The 25,932-nt window shown below is 43.5% G+C and overlaps 1 protein-coding gene across 6 annotated transcripts in view; it reads left to right on the top strand.

The window, feature by feature from the left end:
* Nucleotides 1–25,932, top strand: part of LOC135903954 (histone acetyltransferase KAT6B-like) — a 144,105-nt gene that overhangs the window by 14,198 nt on the left and 103,975 nt on the right. For 5 of the 6 annotated variants that reach the window (XM_065434459.2, XM_065434460.1, XM_065434461.1 and 2 more), the window contains exons 3-8: nucleotides 7,942–8,415; nucleotides 14,540–14,648; nucleotides 16,475–16,590; nucleotides 18,096–18,177; nucleotides 24,288–24,423; nucleotides 24,534–24,587. In XM_065434459.2, coding sequence (XP_065290531.1) covers nucleotides 7,942–8,415; nucleotides 14,540–14,648; nucleotides 16,475–16,590; nucleotides 18,096–18,177; nucleotides 24,288–24,423; nucleotides 24,534–24,587 — 971 coding nt within the window. The remainder of the gene's footprint in view (nucleotides 1–7,941; nucleotides 8,416–14,539; nucleotides 14,649–16,474; nucleotides 16,591–18,095; nucleotides 18,178–24,287; nucleotides 24,424–24,533; nucleotides 24,588–25,932) is intronic. The other variant, XM_065434464.2, reaches the window with a different exon arrangement.

Consider the following 25,932-nt stretch of genomic DNA (forward strand, 5'->3'; position numbering starts at 1 on the left):
TGGGCCTCTTTTTCTTTTTTTAATTGAATAGCTTCCTTTAACCACAAGAACAGCTCTTTGACCTATTTTTGTGGTTGGTGGTCCATGGTTTGCGGTTGGCAGTCAGGGGTCAGACTTCGCCACCGATACAAAGGCACCGATGCTAAGTGCGCATACTATTGCACAACCAAGTTTCGGATTGCGTTCGCCGCCAAGCAAGATGCACATGCTGTCGTTTGAGAAATTAGGTGTCTAAATGTTTATAGGGTCACCTTTCACACTGGTGCTCATGTCAGTGGAGACAACGCACATGACGAATTGGCTTATACCCCTGTCACACGGGCACCCGCGAACTCCATTGAACTCCTTCGTCTTTAAGCCAATGGAGTTCCGCTCCCTGTCACACGGTCTCCCTTGCGCCAAGGAAGTTAAATGGAGATTTTGGGCGAAGGGAGTTCGGCAATGACCATTACGGTTGGATGGAGTACTCTCGTTCCCAGGTAGCTACAGTTCCGCAGAGAAACCACGCTAGTAAAATCGTCGTAACTGGTTAATTTATAAGTTTTAGCACTATTATTTCTTTTTTTGCCTTGAGATATATGCCACATAATGGAAGTTTAATTTGTTTTTAAGGGCATCAGTGACTGTACCCTCTACACCAATACTTCGCCACGCCGCATCGGGAAACGTCGTTCCGCCATTTCGTTTGTTCTTATATGCTTGCGATCCGCACATGGTGTCGTTCAAGCCGCACGGGTAAATTCTCCGGGTGACATGCATCATGAGCGATCCCGGCGCATTATCGTCGCAAACACGCAGACCTGCACGATTACACAGCGGCATCACAACTCGAAGCCCACCGGCCAAACAACGGGAGCCGCGCTAGGGTGGCTAGAAGGGGAGGTGTGAATACCGGCGGCGCAAACGTGACCCCACAGCGCACCGATACTGCGGGGCGGCGCTGTTGACCAAGGCGGGGTAAGCACGCAGCCGAAATGAGCGCCTCGCCAGCCTCGCGTCGGCTGCATCTCTACCACCGAAATGAAAGTGAGCCCGTTTCGGGTATCGCGCGCTTTCTGCGAGCGTCAAAGAATTAATCTTTATCATGACAACAATGTTATGTCAGCCCACATCATTACTCCTGTGAAATTCTACAGGCCCAGTTCGCACTGTATTGAGATTCAAACGCGTTTCGTCTGTGCGCATTTCGTGAGCTGGCTTGGGTGTTAGGGGCTAGTGGGGGGCTTCGAAATAATTTCGACCACTTCGGGTTCTTTAACGCGCACTGACATTATACGGGCCACGGCGGCCGCATTTCGATGGGGGCGAAATGCGAAAGCACCCATGTACTTAGATTTAGGTGCACATTAAAGAACCCCAGGTGGTCCAAATTTCCGGAGTCCCCCACTACGGCGTGCCTCATAATCAGAAAGTGGTTTTGGCACGTAAAACCCCATAATTTTTTTTTTTTGACATCATACGGCGCACAGGCGCCTTGCATATCGCCTCCCTGAAAATGCGACCGTTATTCTCGAGATCAGCAGTCAATCACCCTATGCGTGCCGTAAGACCTGTAAACTGCAGACATTACCTGATAACGTCTGGGCGTGTTTACAAACCACTTTTTGTCTGCGCTTGTCTGTAGCATGTCATTTTGACGCTCATATAAGCAATTTACTATGATTGCAGACAGTGAAGCAACAGATCTGGTCATGAAATCGTTTATTTACAAGTGAGGAAAAAAATTTACAACACACAAGGTTTCAGTGTTTTCTGTTTCTTCTCACTGCTCTGCTGATTGACACCTTTAAGCAAAAAGTGAATCTTTGTGAGGCAGTAAAAACGTATAACTGAGGCTGTCAGGGTAGCAGAATGGTCTAGGCAACCAATCTTTGACGTTTAACCAATTGACTGCAAAATCTCAGCCACAGCTTTGGCATGCCAGCGTGTTACACTGAATTAAAAATTATGGGGTTCTACGTGCCAATACCACTTTCTGATTATGAGGCACGCCGTAGTGGAGGGCTCCGGAAATTTTGACCACCTGGGGTTCTTTAATGTGCACCTAGATCTAAGTACACGGGTGTTTTCGCATTTCGCCCCCATCGAAATGCGGCCGCCGTGGCCGGGATTCGATCCCACGACCTCGTGCTCAGCAGCCCAACACCATAGCCACTGAGAATCCACGGCGGGTGTTATACTGAATAAGCGAGTGAGTTTGTTTTCAAGGGCATTGTCCAGCTTATAGAACGATTCTGAGGGATATAAAAGGCCCTCAAGGTACCACTCTTTGGATGCCTCTAGTGGAAGCTCTCCGGGGATATTGCCTTTATGGTGCTTTGCAGTCTTCACAATGTGTGGGAAAAACACGCCTTCTCGCCGCATAACCTGCAATGTAATAAACTAGCCGTGCATCGCTGCGGTGCTCAACATAACTTAGGTGGTCCACAGCATCTTGCCCTCGAATGACGGAATGTCGGGAGGAACACTCCAAAACAGGCGACGAGACCAACTGACAGCGGAGGGCACAGGCCAGCGCGGGAGTACCGCACCGTAATACCACGCCGCGAGCAGCAGCGCCACGTTCCCCCTGGTGGCATCGGTGAGCAAGGGGGTCATGCGCGCCCGAAGGAAAGCGCCGCTAATATTCACACCTCCCCTTCTAGCCACCCTACCCGCGCTGCCCACGCACGAAAGCAAACGCGCAGTGTGGCCAGCATCGCTTGCAACTTCGCTATGCTTGGAAAACAAAAGTCTTGCGGTAACGTGCCGCAAAGTTTCTCGCTGTGATTTTATGTTATTACGTACTGCGTTAAAAAAAATACACATAGCTTACTTTAACGACGACTGTATATGTGAACAGTTGCACGTGGAAGTAAGCGCAGCAGCGCCGTTTCTACCCCGTGCGGCGCCCGTCGAAAGCTCGCACTGTGCCGTGTAGCACGGCCGCAACTCCATTGCCATCAATCTCCGTTACGGAGTTTCATGCTCAACGGAGTTCGCGGGTGCCCGTGTGGCAGGGGTATTATATGTAAAGCCACTTTTACAACCGCTACAGATGTGCTGCTTAATGACTGTTCTCTGTGGAATTACGCCATGAAACAACAAACGCTACCTTAATATCCTCACTGCAACAAATATACGTCTTCAAGTGCATCATTCCTTTTATCAGGCAATTAGCTTTCTTGAAGCATTCAGCTATTTGCTTACATTGACATTCATTGCCGAAGTTTCTGGCACAATTTTTTTATTCAGTCTTTTTGTCAGCTCAGGAGCACTGTCAAGTTTTAATGCAAATAATCCATGGCTTTTTGTTAAGTAATTTGCTGTATTTAGGTTCCTGTGTGGCCTTGTGCAAGACCTTTTCTTCTTTCTGACATGTACATGTCAGAAAGAAAAAATGAGTGATGAGGACACAAATTGTTTTGAACAAAGAGACACTCATAAAATAAAAAAAGCAACACACAAACTATGTTCTGTAAACTATGTTAATAAGCAGATGGCTCTCTACAGTGTGGAGTGCAGAGGTCCAGCAGCCTATGCTGTTTGCCAAATTAGGGTGAAACAGGGTATTGGGGGCGAGGACTTATGGAGTCGCCATCTGTCAGAAGCGCCTCCCTTGCGTAGTATGAGGGATAACGCGGCGCGCTCCTTATAGCTCAATAAAAGCACCACGTGGCAGCCCTCCTGGACATTTCTGTAAGTACGCTCAAAATGAGGGAAGTTTTTTACTGTCAAAATAATAATCTTGGGCAAACTGAAAGCATAGAATCGTTTACAGACGCTATCTCTTCACCGAATATGTACAGTGAACACCACTGCGCGTGGTCGCCATGATGGAGTCTCCCGAACCGGCTTCTTGTGGAAAGGTAGGCAAACGCTGAGAGTAAACTATGTGAAATATGTTCTTGGGCTAACTGTGTAATCGAATGGAGCATAACAGAATGAAGCCTCAACGCAGCGATTGCACAGGTTCACAGTGAACGATTACGCGTCTGCATGCATGTCCATGCAGAATGCTTTGCTTTCGCTGCGAGCGCGTTTTCGTACCGTGCCGCGAGCATTAGGCCGCAGTATGAGCATTTGACAGTACACAAGCAACCATTGTTGCGTGGACGTTATCAGAGCTGTTTAAAAGTAATTTCGTTATAGAGACTTTGACGCCTATGGCGACTGTGATGTGCCGTTGCGACGATGCAATTTTTTTTTTTTCTTATAGATTCTTGGGCGTTTCAATGATACTTCTCAAGTTGTGTCGCACCGTACGTTTATCGGTCTTCTCGGCGTGCGATTTGTTGCTGCTTTTTCGTAATCAAGTACATTAATTCATAACACAAACATGACCATGTGCCATGCCTTTTTTTTTATGTGCTTCTTACCGTTCCCTTTCCATTCCAGTGAACTTGCCAGAATCTAGTGTCAACAAGTTCATAGACCAAATAAAGCGTCATGACATTAGCCGGGCAGTGGATGTGGGCGAGCATCTCGGTGTGCATTTTCTGCCACTTACCGAACATCACAGTCCCGACACTGTAACAGAAATCTTTCTCCCATATGTGCTTGCCACATGCCCGAGTTCTAGCCGATCGCTGTTTGCCGGTTCTTTAAGTTTCGCGAGCCAAGCTCTACGTAGATTCTTGTTTTGTAGCTACGTGTGAATAAGGCTGACACCAGGCTCTGTTGCGTACGTCTAGCACTGTGGCACCGAGCAGTGCCTACCATGCTGCATGCCTCCAAAAGCAGCCACTACCTATTGTAGTACTTTCAAATGCTGTCAACCAGATACCCAAGGTGGGAAAACCTCACCACTTAATCAGAACTGCAGCGCAGGTGGGACTTTAAACTTTCACTTTCAGTTCGCTTTGGCGCTTCTGAAGCAGCCAACGCGGCCGCTGTGTCCACTTGATCCCTCATGCCATGTCACGCCGACGGTGGCGCCAGCTTTTCCAGTGATGGAGCTTGCCCCCAACAGAGAAAACATAGCCATCCTTTTGGTGCTTCAGAGCTAAGCACAAGGTTGTGGGATCGAATCCCGGCCAGGGTGGCCGGATTTTGATGGTGAAATACGAAAACACTTGTGTAGTTAGATTTAGGTGCACGTTAAAGAACCCTAGGTGGTCCAAATTTTTGGAGTCCCCCACTATGGCATGCCTCATAATCAGATTGTGGTTTTGGCATGTAAAACCCCATACCATACTTCATACTACGAAAAGCGTATGCAAATTTCTTCTAGTGTAGTGTAAATGAGGTGCTGCCCTCTGTAGGGATACTGGGGGTGCCAATGGCTCTATGCCTCGGTACACCGCGCGCCACCTTGGCACACCGTGCACCACGATTGGGGCACGCCTGCTCATCAACCATGGTCTGGTACAAGCTTGAGGAAACAGTGGACAATAACCATGTGTACACTCTGAAAGCATTTATTATGATTGCAACTAACATGTCGAGCAGGCCAGCTAGCTATAGTTTACATCACTTGAAGGTTCCCTCGAAGAGAATAATACGCTAGGTAAAGAGGGGCTTCTGACTTGCCAGCTGAGGACACAGGTGGCGGCTGCGATTGCCACAGCAAAAACATGGTTGACTAACCATGTGCGAGAAAACGGGAGAGGTGGTGGAGACTTCCACACTTGCTGCTGGCTGGAGACCAAAGAAACTGGCAATGTCGGAGGGACCTCGCGTGACGTGCCTGGTGGTGCTGATAACGCTCGTGACTCTCATGCGCAACCCTCATGAAGGTTTTTTCCTCTTCCCACACGTACTTGGCATGCCTGCCTGACGTTTGCCGCGGCAGACCGTCTTGGGGCCTGGATTCCCACACCTCATGCACGAATGCTGTTGACTGGAATGATCAATAGTCATTGCTGAAAAATGCCACAACAAACATAACGAAAAAATCTACAAATGGGCACATGTGTTGGTATTCTGAGGCGATCACTTTCAGAGATAGTTGCACTTTTACAAGTCTTTGGGTGACTCGGCACCGAATGTTTCCATGTATACAGCCAACAGTGTTTTCTGGCATTGTGCCAGCTGCTTGCTATCATCGCAAGTGCCAAAAGCGCTGTCAGCTCTGTACTTCGACATGTCTAGTGTAGTCTCTCACGAAAGTGAAACTACCTTTGAAAATACTAATGACAAAGAAAAATAATGCCTCTGACGGAAACCGGTATTTTCACTTATCAGGCCTCTTATCAGGTGCCTTCACCTTGTCCATCAAACGGCATAATTACGCAATGTATATATAACCTCTCAAAATAACAGCACAACTTATTCTGCAGCGGAACGTTACACACTATTATGATCATCTCATGTTTCGTAAGAACTCGTTGCTGCCAAACCACAGCATAAAATTTGAGAATGCTGCAGTATGGTCACATTCATGGAATGAATTTTCAGAAATACAGAACTGATTTCCGAGGCTGATTGAAGGCTCGAACATGCGTGCACACATAGTGCGGAGTGCTCCGTCTGCCTTAGTGCCAGCAGAAACTACGGCTGTGCCGACTTAAATCAGTTCAGTATGACTCAAAGCAACATTCCCCACATGGAAGACGCCATGTCATACTAATAGACCACACAAGTGGAAGAACAGCGTCCAGGAACTGCCACCGAGCATATAGCTGGCATACATCACGGAGTGCTCGCCTAAGCCAGCATGCTGACTGCCCATAGATGGAACCTTTGCCTACACAATATGGCAGCGTCCATGAAAAAAAGGTCTATGCATGTACCTTGAATATTACGTTAAGATTCCATCAAATAAAATTCATTTATAGGATGGCCACAGTATGTACCCAAGATGTTTTTAATGTGTTAGCATTAGGAGTGGAAAAGTGGAAAAAAAGTGTGGGAAGTGTGGGAAGCCGGTCACATGGTAGAGGTATGTATAGGTTTATATAGAAGCTGGATGAAAAAAAGACATGAAAGAGAAAGGACAAGCAATTGTCTTTCATCATTCTTATCTATGTCAATGCTTGACTTTGAGTTAAACATTAAAAAGCTGTGAAGTTCTGTCTTGTTAAATTTTTTGTCGAGAGGCTTTTTCACTATGGGTGCACATTTGTTAATTTATTAGGATAAGTTTAATTTGCATTAGAGAGACAGAGCAGCCATGCATAATTTCAGTTCTGGAGCAACCGTCTTAACGAACTGCTCTCAAGGTTTAGGCATTGCAAACAAACAAGCATGGATGTAGATCACGAGGGGACAATCATGTCTGCCAAGTATTACACTGACATGTACGTCAAAAATGGCACAAAATTCAAATGAAAGTCTATGCACCCTTCTCGGATGAGCTGCTTTCCTTGCCATTATAGACATCACATGTGTACCATTTCCGTGTAACCTACATAACACCTGCAGCGCAGATATAGCCAGCAGCATTGTGACAACTCTTAATTCCTGCGAATTGCAGAGTGCACAATATCACTCCTGAAATGAGTTGTGCAGCATGAGAAGAAGAGGGGAGGTGGAATTCAGGTTGTAAGTTGTGTGAGCCTGCAGCTCTAATGCATGGGGAAAGGCAGAAGAATGTTGCTTGCAGACGCGGGTTGATGCAACAGGAGTGAGCTCCTTATGGAATGCCAGCTCGCCTACTTGCAGCATGGCCGTGCAATATTTGCTTCTATCTTCATCTTTATTGAACTTTTTCTAAAAATTTTAGTGGTAGAATGTTCCCCAGATGGAGCTGTACAACTTCCAGCATGTAACCAAGTTTACAGCAGGGCCTGCTGAGCGGCCCTTTAAAATTCTCTTGCATGTTTTTATAAAGTGGATGGACATTGTAACAGGTCACAGATGTCTTATTTGTTAGCATAGTTAAATTGGGAATTGTAGAGATGTTGTGTAGCAGCAGCTTTCATACTTGCTGTGAAATTCTCTTCTGTGGAATATGCATAAATGAGATGTGTTGTTGTCATCAAGGGAGTAATGACAATTGTGGGTATTTCTCCTTGGCAGGTAATGAACAAGGGCCAATGTTCGTACAAGGATGCTGAGACATTGAAGCTTACCGTTAAGAAGAAATGTGCTGCTACGTCATCTGTGTCCTCAGCGGCTGGCGGCGGCCCTGGGCGAGCCCGTGCTGCAGCGGTAGCGGCTGCTGCCGCTATCGGTGCAGGCATCCACCGGCGTACGGACCTTATGCACTCTGCAGTCGAGGCTGTGCGCGCCCTTGGGGAGAAAGGTGGCTCAACTTTTCGTGCCATCGTCAAGTTTGTGCGGCAGGCACTGCGGTTGGACCCTGGAGTGCGGTTGCGGCTTGCTGTGAAGCGTGCTGTCACAGCAGGCCGCTTGGTGCGCGTAGGTCGTCTTTACCGACTGCCAGGCAGTGAGAGTGATGAGTCTGAAAGTGACTCTGATGATGAACTTGATGCCAGTGGCCGTCTGGGAGTAGGCAAGAATGGGGACATTGCAGGAAGGACAGGCCACAAGGTAGGGTTGAACTTTTTCATTTGCTTGAAAAAAAGTATGATAGCACCAGTTGTTGCTTTATGTGCTTCTGGCTTTATTTATTAAGCCCTAGTCATTAATTTGTAATTTTGGAATTTTTCAAGGTCATTGCGGTGCCAACAATGCAAAGTATGCATTAAAGTAGTCCTTATACAGCTAGCCAAGCCTTAAGTAGAACGATTATCTATATCTGTAAATCTAGATTATCTAAAAGCTTTACATTGTGTGCTGTTTTGTGCAGAAATTTGTAAGAACTGGGACTATGTTGCCAAAGTGGCACTTGGAAGTCATGCCAATTCTATTCCAAGTAAAGCTTACGGTTCAACAGTGGAAGTGTCAATTTCTATGGCTTACCTTTGTGGTCATAACCTGAATCATGCACACTATTGTCATGCTCAAAATAAGGGTGAAGTTGGAACATCCAAATAAAAGTTCAGGCAGAGTCAACATTTGCAACAAAGTTCTTGTGCTTTGCATGTGTGCAGCCATGATGGAAATATCTAATGCATTTCTGCTCTTGTTTGTGCAAACAGCTGATAAGCCACCATTGCATGATGCTGGCTGACTTATCAAACTGTTAGCTATCCCAGCTCTCTTATGTTTCTTGTAATGTCTATGAATTTAGGCTTGGTCTGCAATTTTACAAAAGTTGTGCCAAATTTTACTAAAGAAGTTATATATGCCAAGGTGTTCTTAAAGTTTTGCAAGATACCTCATCTTGCAAAGATTGCAAGATTGCAGAAGAAAAAAAAATGCAAGAAGGAACTGAACTACTTGTACCGCACTCTTGTGGCACTGCAAGACGCCATATGCAGCAAGCATATAGCCTCCTGTGTACTTTTCAATGCCTGCACGATGTCTCCGGCGAAGCTGTCCAACCTTTACAAAGGTTAACCATTGTTAATCTAAAGTGTGCATGCACTCCACAAAAAATAGGTGCTTAGGGCAGGCTTAAACAAAACTTGCTATCTGCTGTGTGTTTATTATCATGATGTGCAGCTTTGTCTTGCTGGCTCATCAAAATTTCACTTGCACCGATTCCCACAGTGGAAAATCTTGTTTTTTTTTTTTTTCCCCCTTCCAAGACTGCCAATCTGTAACAGCATTACCTGTTGCTTGCTTTTCTACCTATCTTGCATTTTGCTGTGGCTGATGGCCTGTAATTCTAGTTTATGACCGGTTTTAAGTCAAAAGTCATGGGAGTATGCGGTACATCATGGGAATTATGTTGCCAGGAGGTATTTTTGCATTGGAAGTCCTGTTGAAGAACCATGTTAAAAGCTACTGACAGATGCAGCACAAGCTGCATCTGTCAGAGACTGGAAAGCTGTCTCTGTTGGCGAATAGTATATGTGTATATTTACTGCGAAGCTAAGTTATCTAGCACATTTTTTTTTTGTCTTTACAGTATCACTTTTAGATTTTTGCTGTTTTGAAAAAGTCCCCATTAAATTTGCCCTGCATATAAATGTGCCCTCCAACTTAGCCTTGGGGGAAAAGTGCATTCATTACACGAAGTATGGCACATTTCACTTTTACAAAATCATTGCTATGGAAGCAAGTTTTGTTAATGTTTATGCGAGTCTACTATGACTTTAAATGCGAACAGGTTGAAAGCAACTTATATGTGTTTGTGTTTTTTAGATTGCTTACATTTGTAATGCTGTCTTGATGCAAGCTACAAAATGTACATTTAGGATTGCACCATCCTTAGAAAATGACTAGACGAAAATGATATCGTTAGAAATTAGTGATTCACTGTCGCCCTTTCGTGCAATTATCTGTAAAAGATGTGATCAGCTTTTTTTTTTCTGTTTGCATTGAAATTTATGCTGGTGGCACAAAATGCCCTTATGCTGGATGGCTAATTTAATTTTGAGTAGCTGGCAGCAGGTTTCTCAGCCTTCCAGATATTGTCACTTCTTTTCAACTTCCAATTATTAAATCAACCAACCTGGGACTGCTAGCCTAATTTAATACAGTTGGCTCCTGTTAATTTGACCCCTGTGGGATCACAAGATTTGGTTAAATTATCTAGAAAGTCCAACTACAAAAATAGAAAAAAAAATTAAATTAATTCGTATCTTTTTATTGCATGAAGTCGACTGTAATGTCAGTTTGCTTGGTGCTGTTGAGGTGTTACTCAATCAGCATATAGCAAAGAGCACTGGTATGTTTAAACAGTACCTCAGCGTTTGATTGAAAAGGAACCTTTGACAGCATTGACCGTAGCCGCAGAATCAGCCGCACTCTTGACATGACACAAAACAAGCAGGAATGGATGGCTTCACGGGTGGAAGAAGCATCGGCCACTAAAGCATAAAAATAAAAAGGATGAGGGCTGCTGTTGGTGCACGAGGGCCAGTAATTGGATCAATTCGATGCGACATGCTTTTGTATTGGAACGAAGCGAGCTTTCCTTCCATATATGTGTTCTTTCTGGTACTTTTTAGTGCATTCAAATTAAGCAGAAAGTTTAATTAGCCGAGGTGAAATTAGCGGTAGTCAACTTAGCCGTGGGTGACACTTCTGCCACTGCATTAATAATTTTATGTCGTTTTACGATACGCATTTAAGCAGCATTTAGAACCATAAAACTATGCAACTCTCTCAGTTTAATCCGTTAGCCACAAGAAAACGCCTTAAAATGCATGGTATGATGTCTTTGTTCTGCTTTTCGGTCTAGTAGCTTGTCCTCAGATTGCGCTTCATGTGTTAAAGGTCCCCTCACCAGGTCCCATAGGAAATTTCGGTTATATGCTGGAAGTTGTTACATGTCTCTAGGGAGCGTTCTGCCGAAACAATTTTTCAATTCGGCTCAGTAACAGCAGAGATAGAAATATTTCAGTGATGGAACCTATGATTTCAGCAGGCGGGCTCCACTGCCAAGCTAGACACTCTCTCTACTCGCGCCGTCTAGCCTTCGCAAGCAAAATTCCTTCCCTGCGTTCTCCCATACCAGACCTCGGGGATCAGGCGACGCATGTGGCAGAGGCCCCACCTTCATTTTTTTTTTTTCTCCTTGCTTTTTTTTTTGGCACTGTGCACTGACAACGTTGTGCGCGAGCTGTTGTGATGTCTCGTTTCGCTCAGCACACAATTTTGTGGGCTGTGCACAAGGACTCATGACTAGCGGTATAATTCAGTGCTACACAAATACTGAGGCAGAACAAGCAGATCGCAGAGCACGATCACATGCTGGAACACGGTAGAAAATGGCATAGCTTCGGTACTTGCTCACGTGACTGCACGACCGTGGGAACAAACAGACGAAGCATAAGTACATCTCTCTTGCTTTGGTGCGAAGTAAAAAAAAACAAGCAGGCATTCCATTTATGTGTTTCATTATTTCTCTAAACTTCAATTCTTCAATTCAAGCAACAGATCACACAAGTAACAGATGTTGCCTTGAATAATTATCAAAGTCACGAGTCACTATGAGCGACGTCACACTGCGTACACAAGCACATAGGCGCAGGGACAAGACGTCACCGTTAGGCTTGGAGCACGGTTGCCGTGAGGGAAAGGGAAAATTGACTGAAATTTCAGACCATTTCACAGTGCGTATCGATTTAATTCTTTGGAAACACCATCGTTGGCGTGCATTGTTAGCTCTGCGCTTGCCAGCTCAAAATGGCCAGACCTGGTGAGGGGCCCTTTAAGGCAGGCATCTTAGCAGTTATATTGTGGCAAAGGTTGTGTATAGTGGTCTTGGCTAGCTTGTCTTGCAAATAGCGCCATTGCAGCACAGACTTCTACTGCAAGTGTTCAACGCTTAGTTGAAAAACGCAAGAATAAGTAAGTGGCAGTGCGATGGCAGCCACATGTCCAGCACTCCTGCAGCGCTTTTGTGTTCGAAAAAATGCTGTGAACACATCAATGGCTCTCCAGACTAAGATGTGTATTGCAGTGAACATTTACTGCGGATCAATGACTGGGTAGAGCAGTGACCCAATTTTAAATATTCTTTTCTTTTTTGCATAAAAAATGCTTTTACTATCACTGATATTTTTAGATGGCCCGCGACAATGTGCCAGCTACAGCAGAACATGCTGCAAAAGTGCCGTTTCCTCTAATTCGGGTTCATTTTTTTCTTCCGATTGTCTTTGTTCCATGGCAAAGCGTTTTTTTATCCAATTATGAAGACCAATTATTATGTTTAAAACCAATTATCCAATTATGTTTAAGCCAATATAAGATAATAAAATGACAGTGAACAAACATAAAAGTTCTATAAACTTCAGGCTTGCTTCAAGTTGTACTTCTTGATTCAAAATTGCAGCAAAAATAGAATAAAAGCCAATAACAGGGGGCATACATCGAAGTGCAATTTCTCTAATTTCACAACAAAATGTTTCTCATTTGGAAACTAAGTGCAATATTTAACACTTTCTTTGCGCCATGTATCTCCCTGCATTGTGAAATTTTAATGGAGCTGAGGTAGTTAAAAATTTCTGCCAGAAATGTTATAGGCATGTGCTTTACTAAGCATTGCAGTCAGCCAGAACTTTTTAAAGTAAATTTATGGAGATCGACTTCATGTCTTGTGCGTTTGGCCTCAAATAACCCTTTTGAACCGATATTAAAAAATAACAAGAATATTTAAAGGGACACTAAAGTGAAAAATGATTTTTTCTGCACCAGTAAATTACTGTTCTATAACACCAAAAACACCACTCTTACAACTATAAGACGTTTGGTAAGCCAGAAAAAGCACAAGAACGAAATACGGGTGGCGACGCCTACTTAAGTTCCCACACCTGGGGGCTGTGACGTCTTGGATTTTGATGGCATCTTCTAGGGCCCACTAATTATATATAGCGGTACAGATTGACTACATTGTGTTTTAAAGGAACCAAATATTAAACATGGCAAGTTTCGGGAACCTTCATTCAGCCAATGCGGCCCAAATGCGAAAACGTACTTTGGAATCCCCGACATAATGCTGACGTACCGGCGCTGGGGTTTCGGCGCGAAATTCAAATACTGATACTTAGACCTTCATTTTCTCATCTAATAATCAAACCTTTTTCTTTTTTGAAATGACTGCCTGCAGGGTTCTCAAACAATGTTTAATTAGTCTAAACTGATTTATTGTTTTGCTTTAGTGTCCCTTTAATCTGGGATTGACAAGAGAGTTCTTACTGTTAAAAACTATGCTCACTGGTTGCTGACTTTTCCAAAGAAGCACATTGCACAATATTGATTGATATTTTTTGCTTGATGAGAGCTCTTGGTTTATAGTTGTACTATTGTTCACCACGATCACATGCCCCATCAAGCCCAACCATAACTGTGGTTGAAATATGAGATGCCCTACAAGGTATCGCTTAATCTCGTTGGGACTAGCTACATAATTTTAAGCGCATTTGCTGACAGAAATTTTAGAATTTAAAAAAGCAAATAATAAAACTTTTTTTTTTTGCGGTCATGTGCCAGCACAGGCACACAGGCTGAAAATGTTTTTTTTTTTTTTTTGACAGGAGCATTCACTGTACACTATTGAAGTCAATGTTGTGGTTAGGCGTGTGCGTACTGACCAGTGAAGTTAGAAGTTAGAACTGAGCAGAATCTCAATAAAGTTGTTACCACCACCACCTGGATGTCGAGGGTTGAGTGGACGCTGCCGGGCGAATTTCATCGCTTTGATGCTGGTTTTCGGCTCTATGTATCCTGGCCTTAGGACATTATTTCGTGGGCATCGTACAGTGCATCCAAAACTTGGATGCACTTGTGGCTTTGTGTGGGAGCTTCATGCGTGCTCGCTACCAGTGACAATGAATTCATTTGGCTGCATAGCTGCAGCGCCGTTGTGAGAATAAACTTGTTTCATCAATTGTTTCCCTCCCCCCCCCCCTTCCCTTAAGCAGGGGTTAACCTATGTTCCCACCCAACCTGTATTGGGATCTATATGGTACTGTTTACCTTAGATGTAATAAAAGGATGTCATTATTTTTCTTTTATGTTTAGTTTAGTGCTGAAAATTGAATGTGATTTCGGTTTTACCAGTATATTACATGCAATTTCAGAGTGATCAGGTGGAGAGCTTTGTAAAACCAAATATTCTTTGCAAATGATGTGCTAAGTTTCACGTATTTATATGCAGAGGAAGTCAGCACTCCAGGGACGCTGCTCGGTTTGTCATGGAACATCAAGGAACAACAGAAATGGAGTGGCTGAGGAACTTCTTTCTTGTCATTCATGCACACTTTCTGGTGAGTGCTACTCCTGCCATGTTCTAGGCTGAGGCCTAGAAAACGAAAGGAACGTTCCAGAAAACGAAAGGAAAAAGGAGTTAATTTGCTTATTTAAAATGCTTGAAATGTAAAGATGTTTTAACAGATCGACCTTGTGGTGTGTTTCTCTAATACCACCACTGCTGTTGCAAAGGATGATGGGGGTGGTAGTCCTTAGTGAACGGAATGGGAAGTTTAATTAGAAGTGTGTAGCCCTGTTTTTCAATTTTATTTTATCCGCTGTGGTGGCTCTGTGGCTATAGCATTTTGCTGACAAACTCACAGGTTCAATTCTTCATTCAAGCAGAGCAAACGGCAAAATAAGCTTGTGTACTGAGTGTTGGGTGCACTTAAAGGACAACCAATGCACACTATTCTTTATCATGCTTTTTTTATCATGTAACAGACAACACTGAAGACTAATGTTATTTGGAATTACAACTGTAAAATTTTTGTAGTTCTTGCTTCAAAGTGAGACTCAAACCTTGTTATATGGAACACTTATTTAATAAATTATCGAATACAATGTAGTAATTAAAAAATTTGATTTGTCACTTTTTATTTCAATGGGCTAACCTATGACTTTAATAAAACCAAAACTCACTCGCAAGTCAAAGCATGTTTCTTGGTAGGCAGGCATTTCGGAGTGGTATTCTCGGTCAACAATTCCTTGGGATATGATCGCCTTCACGTGACTTGGCACCATGTACGAGCAACACCATTTCTAGCACAGTGCCAAGATAGCGTGCGAGAAGTGCTATAGCCTGTAGATGCCAACGCTTCCGGTGCTGACTCACATGAAGTCTTGCAAAAGGGATTGCGTCACTGGCAGGAATTGACCAAGAATACGGCTCCTGGGTGCTGTGAACTAGAATATATGTACAGGCAGTGCACCAACTGCCAACCAACATGTGCAGCAGTTTATTACGTGTGTTGTGCGAAGGTGTGCTCGTAGCAGTGGCGTGGTCGTTCATTGTTGAATGTGTCTGGCTAACCGCAACTTAAGTCACTGCCTGTCCAGAGTGCTCGTCTGGCGTCTGAGCAAACGCGCACTCTAGACTGATCGTGCTCCACCAAGTGCACAACGTGGTTCCCCGTGATGCACCTTCCATAGTCGGTTCAATAGTCACGTGGAAAAAAAAAAGATATTGCAACAAGTAATGTTCAGATGTGTGGTAGCGTTCACGGGTCGTACCGCATGATGTTTGCATGCAATTGATTGGTTGGCGGGCAGGCGTTAGTTTTGCTGGTCTCTGACATGACTGGCACACTGCTCAACAGCTGTTATAATTGGGATCAGCCACATGGCACCGAGTGGCCGATGTTGCGGCAGGTTGCTAGTCATGTCGGGCGGCATGCTTGGCACAATGCCACGAGGATGCTGTCACCCGTCTACAGCAACGAGTCAGTTGTCAGTCACGTGAAATATATGAAAGGCTATTTTATCTCTGAAAGTGAATGACCGAGAATACCGCACTTGCTGGGTGGCTTGCAATGCCGACGCAAGGCTTCATGCTTGTGTTTATTTTCACGTAGACACAATCTGACTTCTCTTGTCACCAATATTAGTGTGTACTTTTATAACGAATATCTGATATAATTAAGTAGTGTTTAGTGGCAGCTAAGACTTAATTATAATGATCTTGACTGTATTATGGAAATCTTCCCGAGGCATGAATGCAGCTCATAATACTGCACATGTTGTGATGTTAGATTATGACTAATTTGTGATTATTTTGCACTACGACTCAGTGTGATATGAAGGTGCGCTTAACAAGGTCCTTTGTCATTCACTTTTATCTCAGCCCATCCGTCCTGTCTCAAGCACACGAAGGAGCTGGCGCTGGTTCTTCTAAACTCCAGCAAGTGGCAGTGTTCCCAGTGCAGGATGTGTTCTCATTGTGGTAACAAGAAAGAGGGGGTAAGTGGTAGGCCCTTCTTGTGACAATAATTTAGTCTACTGTAACCTTTCTTTTTATCCCCACTTCTAGGTTATAAGTGCAATGTCTCTTCAGTAGGGGTGTGCAAATACTCAGGTATCACCTAATCGAATTGAGTTGTGAATGTCCGAATAATTCGATTTGCAAGTCGAATATCTACCACTCGATTTCCTGAATATTCAACATATTCGTTGTAGAGACACATGCAGTGTCGCATGTGCTGTGGAGCCTCTCGTGCTCGCTGCCGCCCAGGCGAGCGTTTCACTTCGTTTTCGGCTCAAAAGGAGTGCTGAGCGCACTGCGGACGCACTGCCTCGGCTGATGCAGTAGCAGACTAGCAGACTTTGTCACTGCGAGCGCTCCCTCATGTCGACTCAGTGCAAGTATTGCACACACATAGCACCCAAACGCTGCAACCCGCATAGTGGCGCTGTGTCGGCCGGTGCCGCCTCTGTTGGTACAAGCTTCGTCCGGGTCGACAGGACCGATCAAAATGATAACAAGATGTGGACGGAGGTAGTGAGGGGTAGCAAGCATCGCACAAACTTGCTATGACTCGAGATTTTGGATTCTTTGACAGGTGGCAAATCATGCTTAACCTGACGATGAAACTGTGCAGATGGTGCCTGCTCCTACTGTCAAAGCGGTGATCATGTGGAATGGTGATCAAGTCACGTGACACGCAGTATTTTCGTATGTTGTGCAGATTGGCCTTAGGATAACCCAACTGTGTAATGTTGGTTTAGTCCTGTATTTTGGAGAAAAACTGTATTAAGGAAAATTTTCTGTGCAATAAATAAAAGATTGCCACAAAACCCGTCCACTTTTGTACTGAATATCAATGAGGTTCTTAGTATAACAAAATGTCGCTAATTCATTTAAGTTTCAGAAAGGAAAAAAAAAAGCACTATTGAATTAAACAGAAATTGCAATGTTAAAAAATATTTTCCAGATCTTCATATACTAGAATTGAGCTGTATTCAGTATTGGCATATTAATTTGGTGTTCCCTTCAATAAGATTAGACCGTACTGTATAACCTGATAATGTACCAAAGTTACTCATAGCTTGCGACATTACTGTTATGCAATGGTAGGAGACTTTTTAGTAATGTGCAGCACTGTATTTTCTCGCCCAAAATTTGTAAGTGTTCAAATTAATAAAAAAAAATTTGTGATTTGATATTCATTTTGGAATCTACTATTTGGTATTTGCACACCCCTAATTGTCAGCTTGCTGAATTGGGGGTAGACAGTAGACTCCATTTGAGACGTGAATGAGAAAACCTTGGAAATGTTTTCATTTTATAATTTCATCATAACAAAAGTCACACAGATGGTTGAACTGCTCAACCTGTCAGAAAATTTTGTCTTAACAAGGCTTGTCTTAAAGGTATAACACGTCAGTGTTGGCTCTCAGTATTGTATTTGTAACAAAACAGATATGTTTCATCGGCATGGTGTTGTGTTCTGCTGCTTGTCTTTCAGGAGCATTTGCTGTGTTGTGAAATCTGTGATTCCCATTTTCATCTTCGATGCCTGAAGCCACCCTTGCTCAAGGCACCAAAAGGTATTGACTCTATTGTACATGTTTATGAGGACTGCAGTAGATCTTAAGTGACTGGGATCAGTAGCGTTTATTTAGAAGCCTTGTAAAGTATCATGTGTACCACATGCTGGCATAAATATATTTTATTCTTGGCAATTGAATGGCGTAACTTGTTCATGTGGGATTAGCAGTAACAAGGGCATCATTTTACAGTCTGCTTGCATCGGGTGTATTCTAAAAAATTTAACTAAATTTAGGGGCTTTATGTGCAAAACCAGGATCTGATTATGAGGCACACCGTCGTAGTGGGGGACTTCTGATCTACTTTGGCTGCTTGGTGTTTAATACGTGTACCTAAATCTAAGTACACTCGGCGTCACCCTTGCGTAGAGCGTGGAAATGGCAGCCTCCGAGGCACTCAGGTGCCAGCCAGTGATGTCTAACCAATTGATGTCTAACCCTAGAGGCTGACATTCCTGCGCTCTTTACAACGGTGATGGCAACTATACATAAGCATTCTTACATTTTGTTCGTGTAAAATATTGTTTTACTTAGTACATCATTTTGCTAGGAAGGGCCTTGCCAAGATGACTGCATTGTAGTTCTTTGTCAGCTGTATCATGTCTGTGATCTATTTATCACCTAACTTAGGGAAGTAATAAACACAGCAGGCACTGCTGTGTGTGCAGCCTAGTTATTTTTTATCATGCTTAGTACTTGCTTCTGGAATCTGAATTTTATGTGCAAGTTTTAGGAGAGAATGCCATAAATGCTGAAATCATAACATTGCATTTACTGTACATCATTATAACATTGCTAGAAAATTAATGCAGATGTACTTTATAAAGTAAGCTGGGTTTTTGTGTATGCTATAAGGGCTTGCTTGTTCTCAAAGCATATATGATCGATTTTCTACATCTATTTCGCCAAAATATTTTTTCGTTGGCTAGAAAAACTTTATACAGTTGTAGGTATAAATAGGGATTACGGGTCAGGTCAATATTATTTCTATTGCTTCTTTTCTTTCCATCGACAAAGATGGTGATGCACCTGTATTCACAGACATTATAATAGTGAACAACCTTACAGTGAATTTAGGTAAATCAAAAACAATTTATATGTCATATGTGGTTTTTTGTAAATATATATAATTTATCCATGATTTTATTACACATTGGAAAGTGAGTAGGAGAGAAAACTGAATGCAAAGACAATGTATATTGCTCTTTAACCCTTTGAAGGTTGTCGCCGTACATGCACGGCGGCGGTTTTCTGTCCCGCAAGGTCTTTGCCGTACGGGTACGGTTTCGAACCTCTGTTTGAAATTTCGCGCCATAATGACGATCCGTGCTTACTGGGAGGTGCTGCCACCTCTCAGGACTTACAAGAAGCGTTTGAAATTTGTGCTACCTTCTCGGAGAGATAAACAGAACTGATTTCTAGCTTCAGCGCGTCGCGCAGACTGCGGCAACACCCCTTTTGCGGTTTCAGTTTCGCCGCGTGATCGCAACGGAGGCGCGCGAAGTGTCATTTTTCTGTTTGTCGGCACTCTCTTGCAAGGGCGGTGATGGTTGATTTCTGTCTTGATTGGCGCTTCTCTTAGCTTATCACTGCGTCCGCGAGGTATTTTCGCTCTCAGCGGCAACGCGCTTTCGCAGTTTCGGTTCCGCCGCGTGATCGCAACGGAGGCGCGCGAAACGTGATTTTTTCTCTTTGTCGGCATTCTCTTTCACGGGCGGCGGAAGTTGATTTCTATCTTGATTGGCGCTGCTCTTAGTTTGTTTATCACCGCCGCTCACGAGGTATTCTCGCTTTCTGCGGCAACGTGCTTACGCGAGAAGGTGCCTCAGACCTCTACCCAAGGCAGCCGCACGCAGAGAAGATGTCATGTGTGCGCCAACACAACTCGTCACTCCAAGAGGAGAACAAACATGCATTTTAGGTGTGCAGACTGCGAAAAGGCGCTGTGCGTAGAACCGTGTTTTAAGGAGTACCACACTCTGAAATACTACTGGACATTTTGCAGTTCTGAGTGATGCCGACACCAAAATACTGTTCCTAATTTTTTTTACTATTTATTCCCGACTTTATAAATTTTGTACATTCAAGATCCGCAATAAAGTAATTTGACCACGTGGGAAAGTTTTTTTCAAAATAATTTGACCCTCAAAGGGTTAAATGAGATGAGCTATATAACAAAAGTTCAGTAACCCTGAGTCAGAACCAGTGCTGGTTTCGTCTCATGATAGGCAAGAAAAGTCTAACAAATATTGTTTATTTGGATATCACTCAGCAAAGCATGCAACAGTGTTGTAATGCAAGAAATCGACTGGCATAGCAGAAGAGACTACGAGTAATGTTGAATAATTACTTGTCTCACATGTTTGCATCCATCACGAAATATAATTTCCTCATCTCTATCAAATAAATTTATTGGCACTGCGTGCATCTCAGACAGCAGCACCAGAATTTTCCCTATTGCTTACCTTAGGGATATGCCGTACACACTTGGAACAATAAAAACATCACCCTAACAAATCATAATTACCACTAAAATACAAAGTTTGCAATGAGGAAGTAACTAGACCTGTGTAATGTTAATGTGGCTCTTCGTTGTAAGCATTTTGCTTCAAGAAATTCCCAGATATAACATCCGTTCGAGGACCTTCATCAGCTTTTGTTCACATAAAGGCCCAGTGTACCTTATAAAGAATGCCATTGTAAGCATAATTCATGAAACTTTCACAATGCAGTTGTGAAAATGTCATTGGGTAGCAAAAATCAACCACCCCTTCCAGTTTGTGAATATGGTTGAACAGCAAAGCTGGGTTGTGCTGTTGGTGAGCTTTGGCTTCTCGGGCACACAGCTTGGGGTCGGCCTCCCGGCACTGCAGATGTGTTTTCGCGTCTTGGGCATGCAGCTCAGGGTAGGCCCTACGACGGCGAGCCCATTCGCGAGCCAACTCTAGCTGATGCTCACTGTAGGCAGCTTATTCCTCAGCAGTACGCACTACTCGTGGTCTTCCCATAGTTGTAGTTGGGATAGTATGTGCGGAACCACTAATCCGATGCTCCTTATATCGGGCGCAAGGCCCACCACTGGAAGTGAGGGCACTGTAATCATTTTGACGATTGGTTGGATTGGTTTGACGACAGACGTCTTGTGTTTCTTAGTGAGGTTACACACACCTTCAGCTGTGATGGGAAGAAGGAAGTCGGTGACGGTATGCCCGCAGTCTGCCATTGTCACTTGCACTCGATGTCTCGAGTTTGCTTGGTGGCGTGGTGAGCAGCATCTGCCCAGCATTGCCACTTGCGATTCTTCAAAATGAAATTGCTCCAAAATTAAATCTGTCCGTCACGTAAGACAATGAATGGCTCATAACCCTGTAAATGTGGCCTCCCAATTACGACAGAGGAGAAGTGAAATTCTGCGGTGGAATGACGAGCAGCAACAGAGCCAGCTGTGGAAGAAGATGACAAACGCAGGAGCACTGGCACAAGCGCGTTCACACAGTAGCACCAAGGGGCGCCAACGAGCCATCTGTAGAGGAAGAAGACAATGCTCGAGCCATTACCGATGATAGTTTCGGCGAAGTCCGATAACGACGCCATAAGGTCCGCATAAACAGCTTTGCTGTTTTGGGCCCCTTCGAGTTCGAAATATCGAGATTTGACTGTAATTTGGCTGTCTATTATGCTCAAAATCTTCGTAAAACTGTATTGCATGTTTAGCTATTCTTGCTCTTGATTTTTTATAAATTTCACCATTTTTCTCAGAACTAGTATTTATTGCAGAGCTTTCGAACTTTGCAAAACGAAGGGCAGTGGTATGGCACACAATTGGAACTAGAACTACGTAGATACATAAAAAAAATGAAGGCAAAGTTTTTTTTTTCCAGGCACAAACTGCAATGCTCAGAAAATTTAGTTCACATACCATGAATATTTTGTTTAGCACAATACAACAGACAAAAGAAAGACGACAAGATAAAGCGCCTTGTTGTTTGAGCGCCTTGTTCCGTCGTCTTTCTTGTGTCTGTTGTTTTGCTCTAAACAAAGTATTTATGGATTCGCACCAACTAGCCCGCCAACGCATTGTGCTAGTTCACATATACCCAGCAGTTTACAAAAGTGTTCTAAAATTGCCCTCCCAGTGAGATGCAGATAAATTGGTGTCAAACTGCTTGATTTGTAAAAACATTCAAGATTAGTCTTTCTCGTGATGAGCATTAATATATCCATTCTCTGTTTTTTGCAGTTCTTTGCTGTTTTGCTTCGGCTTTCAGTTAGAAGTCGTTTTTTTACCTGTTTCGACTCCACCGATGGTGTGCACATGAAAACACGCAAATGTCCAGGAGTGACCCCTAGGTGCTTTAGCACATGTTCACTGTAGCATTTTGCCATAATAATGTCATTTCCATTTCAGTCATTGCATTCTCTCCATCAGCAACACTGAGAAGGGCACCAAATAGATCCTTCACAGATGTGTCATGTGCTCCATAAACAAACAAAAGAAGTGTACAGGAGAGCTACAGAGATTTCCCAAATGACCGTAAGATGCACTAGATAGAAAAAGAAAGTGGCAAAACCAAAACTTATATCAAACACAAGTTGTATCTATGTGATAATAGCTTCATATGAAATTGAGTCTTGATGACAGGGGCATGCCCACTTTCCAGCCGACTTGACAACTAAAATGAATTAGGTATGTTTTCTAGAAATTGTGCATTCCCAAGTTTTACAATATATTTTTTGAAAGCTAAAGGCATGCATTGTCAAAAAAATGCAAAATCAGAAAATTGATATTTTGGGCCTAAGGAGTCTCATTCCAACTTAATGGGTTAATAGAAATGTTGATTGTGTTGAATAAAACTATCTTCACCCTCGATTATTGACCGAATTTGGCTCCGATAATGGCTGCTTGCTCGGATTAGACGGTGCATGTTGATGCTGGGCAGTGGTTCCACAACAGCAGCCTTTAGCAATTTTAAGCATGGTATGGCTGTTCGTTAGTCTCCCTTTTAATGATGCTACCCATACATAGCAGGGTAGCAGATTTATTAACCAGGATGCCACATTGAGCCTCCCCTTCATGGTGCTACCCATATGAAGCAGTGTAGCAGGTGTATTGGTAACCAGGACGCCACATTGAGAGTGATGTGGTTGTTCAAGTTCACTGCCAGTAACTCTTGGATTGTGCAGGCCTTGTGGGAGTAACTAAATCTACTAAAGAGTGGCACGTGATGGCATTGTGCACAGAAAACCACTTAATGCTTCTCCATGATTGCCATAATTGGCTTTTCAGGGCTCTCACTTACCATGACCTCCATCTTTTGTAGAATTTCAAATGCTTGAATTGCGTTTGACCACTGGCAACACTTATTTGTAAGGTGACTAGGACAGCGTACGGGTTTTATCTCCTGTCAGGCTGGAAGCCGACGCCCTCAAATAAATGTGCTGGATAGGTGAAAGAGGGGTTGGTGAAAACAAAGTGCCAAACAGATAGAATAATAAGGTTTTTGTGTATGGCAAGTTGAAGCCGTGTTCTCAAATACCTTGCACACGCAGTATGCAGTTAAAACTGAATATTGATTTCTCTATTATGCTTTCTTACTTGGACTCCTTGTACAGAAAATAAATTCAGATTAATGCAGTGTGAAGCATATTTCTTTTTGGTGGCATAAACACCTGAGACTTGCTTTCCTGTACAATCAATTTTTAGACATGCCCGATAATTTGGACACTTATGGCGCCACCCTGTACCCCGTAGAGCCAATGTGTAAGAACATTTGAAAATTTTGTATGCAAAAACTCTTCACTGTCCAGTTTTCCAGACTTTTTGCCATTACTGCAGGTCCGAAACAGCATTAATCGTAGTCACCACCGGTGCCATTTTGATTATCTCACAGCCTTGAACCGGCACTCTCATACGCTGGTTTGCTGGTAGCCACATCTACCAGCACAGAAACACTAGGCCTAGCTGGTTCAGTTTATAGCTAGCAAGCTTCTTGCTGTTCTGTGCTGTGTTTTTAATCCGGAGACTCCTATTACAGCATGCCTCTTAATCACGTAAAACCCCAAAATTGAATTAATTTTTATTTTTGACTCCATTTTGATTTCCTTAACAGGATCTTGGAAGTGTGCATCTTGCTCAAGGAAGAGGCTGAAGAGCATCAACTTTGTAAATAACTTGGCATCAAAAATCAAGCAGAAAAACAAACGTTTTCATAATGGCATGATGCGGAAACAGAAGATTACTACACTGTAAGTAATAGACTCGCATTTCTTCTGTTTTGTCCCTCTTCTTCGTGCGTGTGGGATAAAATGCTTGCCTGCTACTTACATTCCTGCCTACTCTGTGCGATGCCTCACAGTGAAAGGGCGACCACAGATGGTGTGAAGGTTTGCCGCTCTAAGTTGCATAACAGGTACGTAGCTGGTGCCATTATGTGGTACTCACATGCTTTTAGTGCTTTAGTTGTACAAACTTATTTATACATGTAATTTAGTTTTGTGCCTGCTGAATAACTGCTGTGTGGGAAGATTTTTTTTATTGGTAACTGAAGAATGTTCTCAAGCCGTGGTAAGTTGACAGAAGCAGGGTGTCTACTAACTGGGAAAACCGGGAATTCTCAGGGACCTTGAATAGTCTGGAAATAGTCTGGAAATACTCAGGGAATTAGTGCTTCTGTCAGGGAAAATTAGCTTTAGTTTTATTGAAAGGGAAGAAAAGTCACCGTAATGCTGGCTCAAGTAACAGGAATTGTAACACGTCATCCTTGGCGCCATGTTGTCGGCTGGAGGAGTTGCCAGTGTACAGTCAACGACAGACTTTCCGGACGCCCGATAATTCGGGCACTCTCGCACGCAGATCCACTGGCAGCCGTAGCCAACACCGTGGCAACGCTAGGCCTAGACGCTTCGATGTTCGCTATTAAGGTGTTTTTTGCAATTCTCTGGCACGTTTCTCATTGAAAGAATTTGCCGCTGTCAGCAATGGCACTGACTCCACCTTTGTGGTCCTTGCCATTGGCTTTGAAGCTAGAAAAACGCAATGCATAAAGTTGATTCTCGAAAGTCAACTTCGCCTCAGTACAGCAATGTTATGCGGTAAAGCATATGCGAAAGTATTGCAGCGAGGCACAAGCGTGTGAAGGGGCAGTTGTCACAGGACGCAGTATGTATTCCTTAATTATACATGCATGCATCCACAATCTCCTGTCGCAGTACAAGCACCGATATGCCTAATAAGTGTCAAGCCTTCAGAGCTTTTTTTGTATGTGCCTGTGGCGATTTGAGCCCTTAACCCTTTCGCTGTCGGACCTTTCTGGCCGTGACACACCCCCAGTGTCGGCTTGCTTTCAGGGAACGCGCATAACAGGGAATGAACATAGCAATTCATTTTTGGTTATGATTGGTATACAAATAACATAGTCAATGCAATATGAACATTTCAGTGTTCTGCAGCTGTTGTTAGTAATCATCATCATCATCAGCCTGACTATAACATCTGTTCAACATCTGAATCTGATTATGCATAACTCATCTCTTCCTCGTATGGGACGCTGTCCGAGTCCGAATCCGAACTCGGCTCGTATTCTGAACCGAAAGAGCCACTGCTCCAATGAGCAGACGAAGGTCCCATGCGCTCAGCCATCCAAAAGTAACCGCGCGCAGGGAGGATGCGCTTTTAGTCGCCCAAACAATTGAGAGAAATGGGACATTGTGTGATCAAGAAGACAGAAGGAGCTGGAAAAAAAGCTAGAACAAAGT

This window comes from Dermacentor albipictus, chromosome 1, assembly GCF_038994185.2.
Source record: "Dermacentor albipictus isolate Rhodes 1998 colony chromosome 1, USDA_Dalb.pri_finalv2, whole genome shotgun sequence".
Lineage (NCBI taxonomy): Eukaryota > Metazoa > Arthropoda > Arachnida > Ixodida > Ixodidae > Dermacentor > Dermacentor albipictus.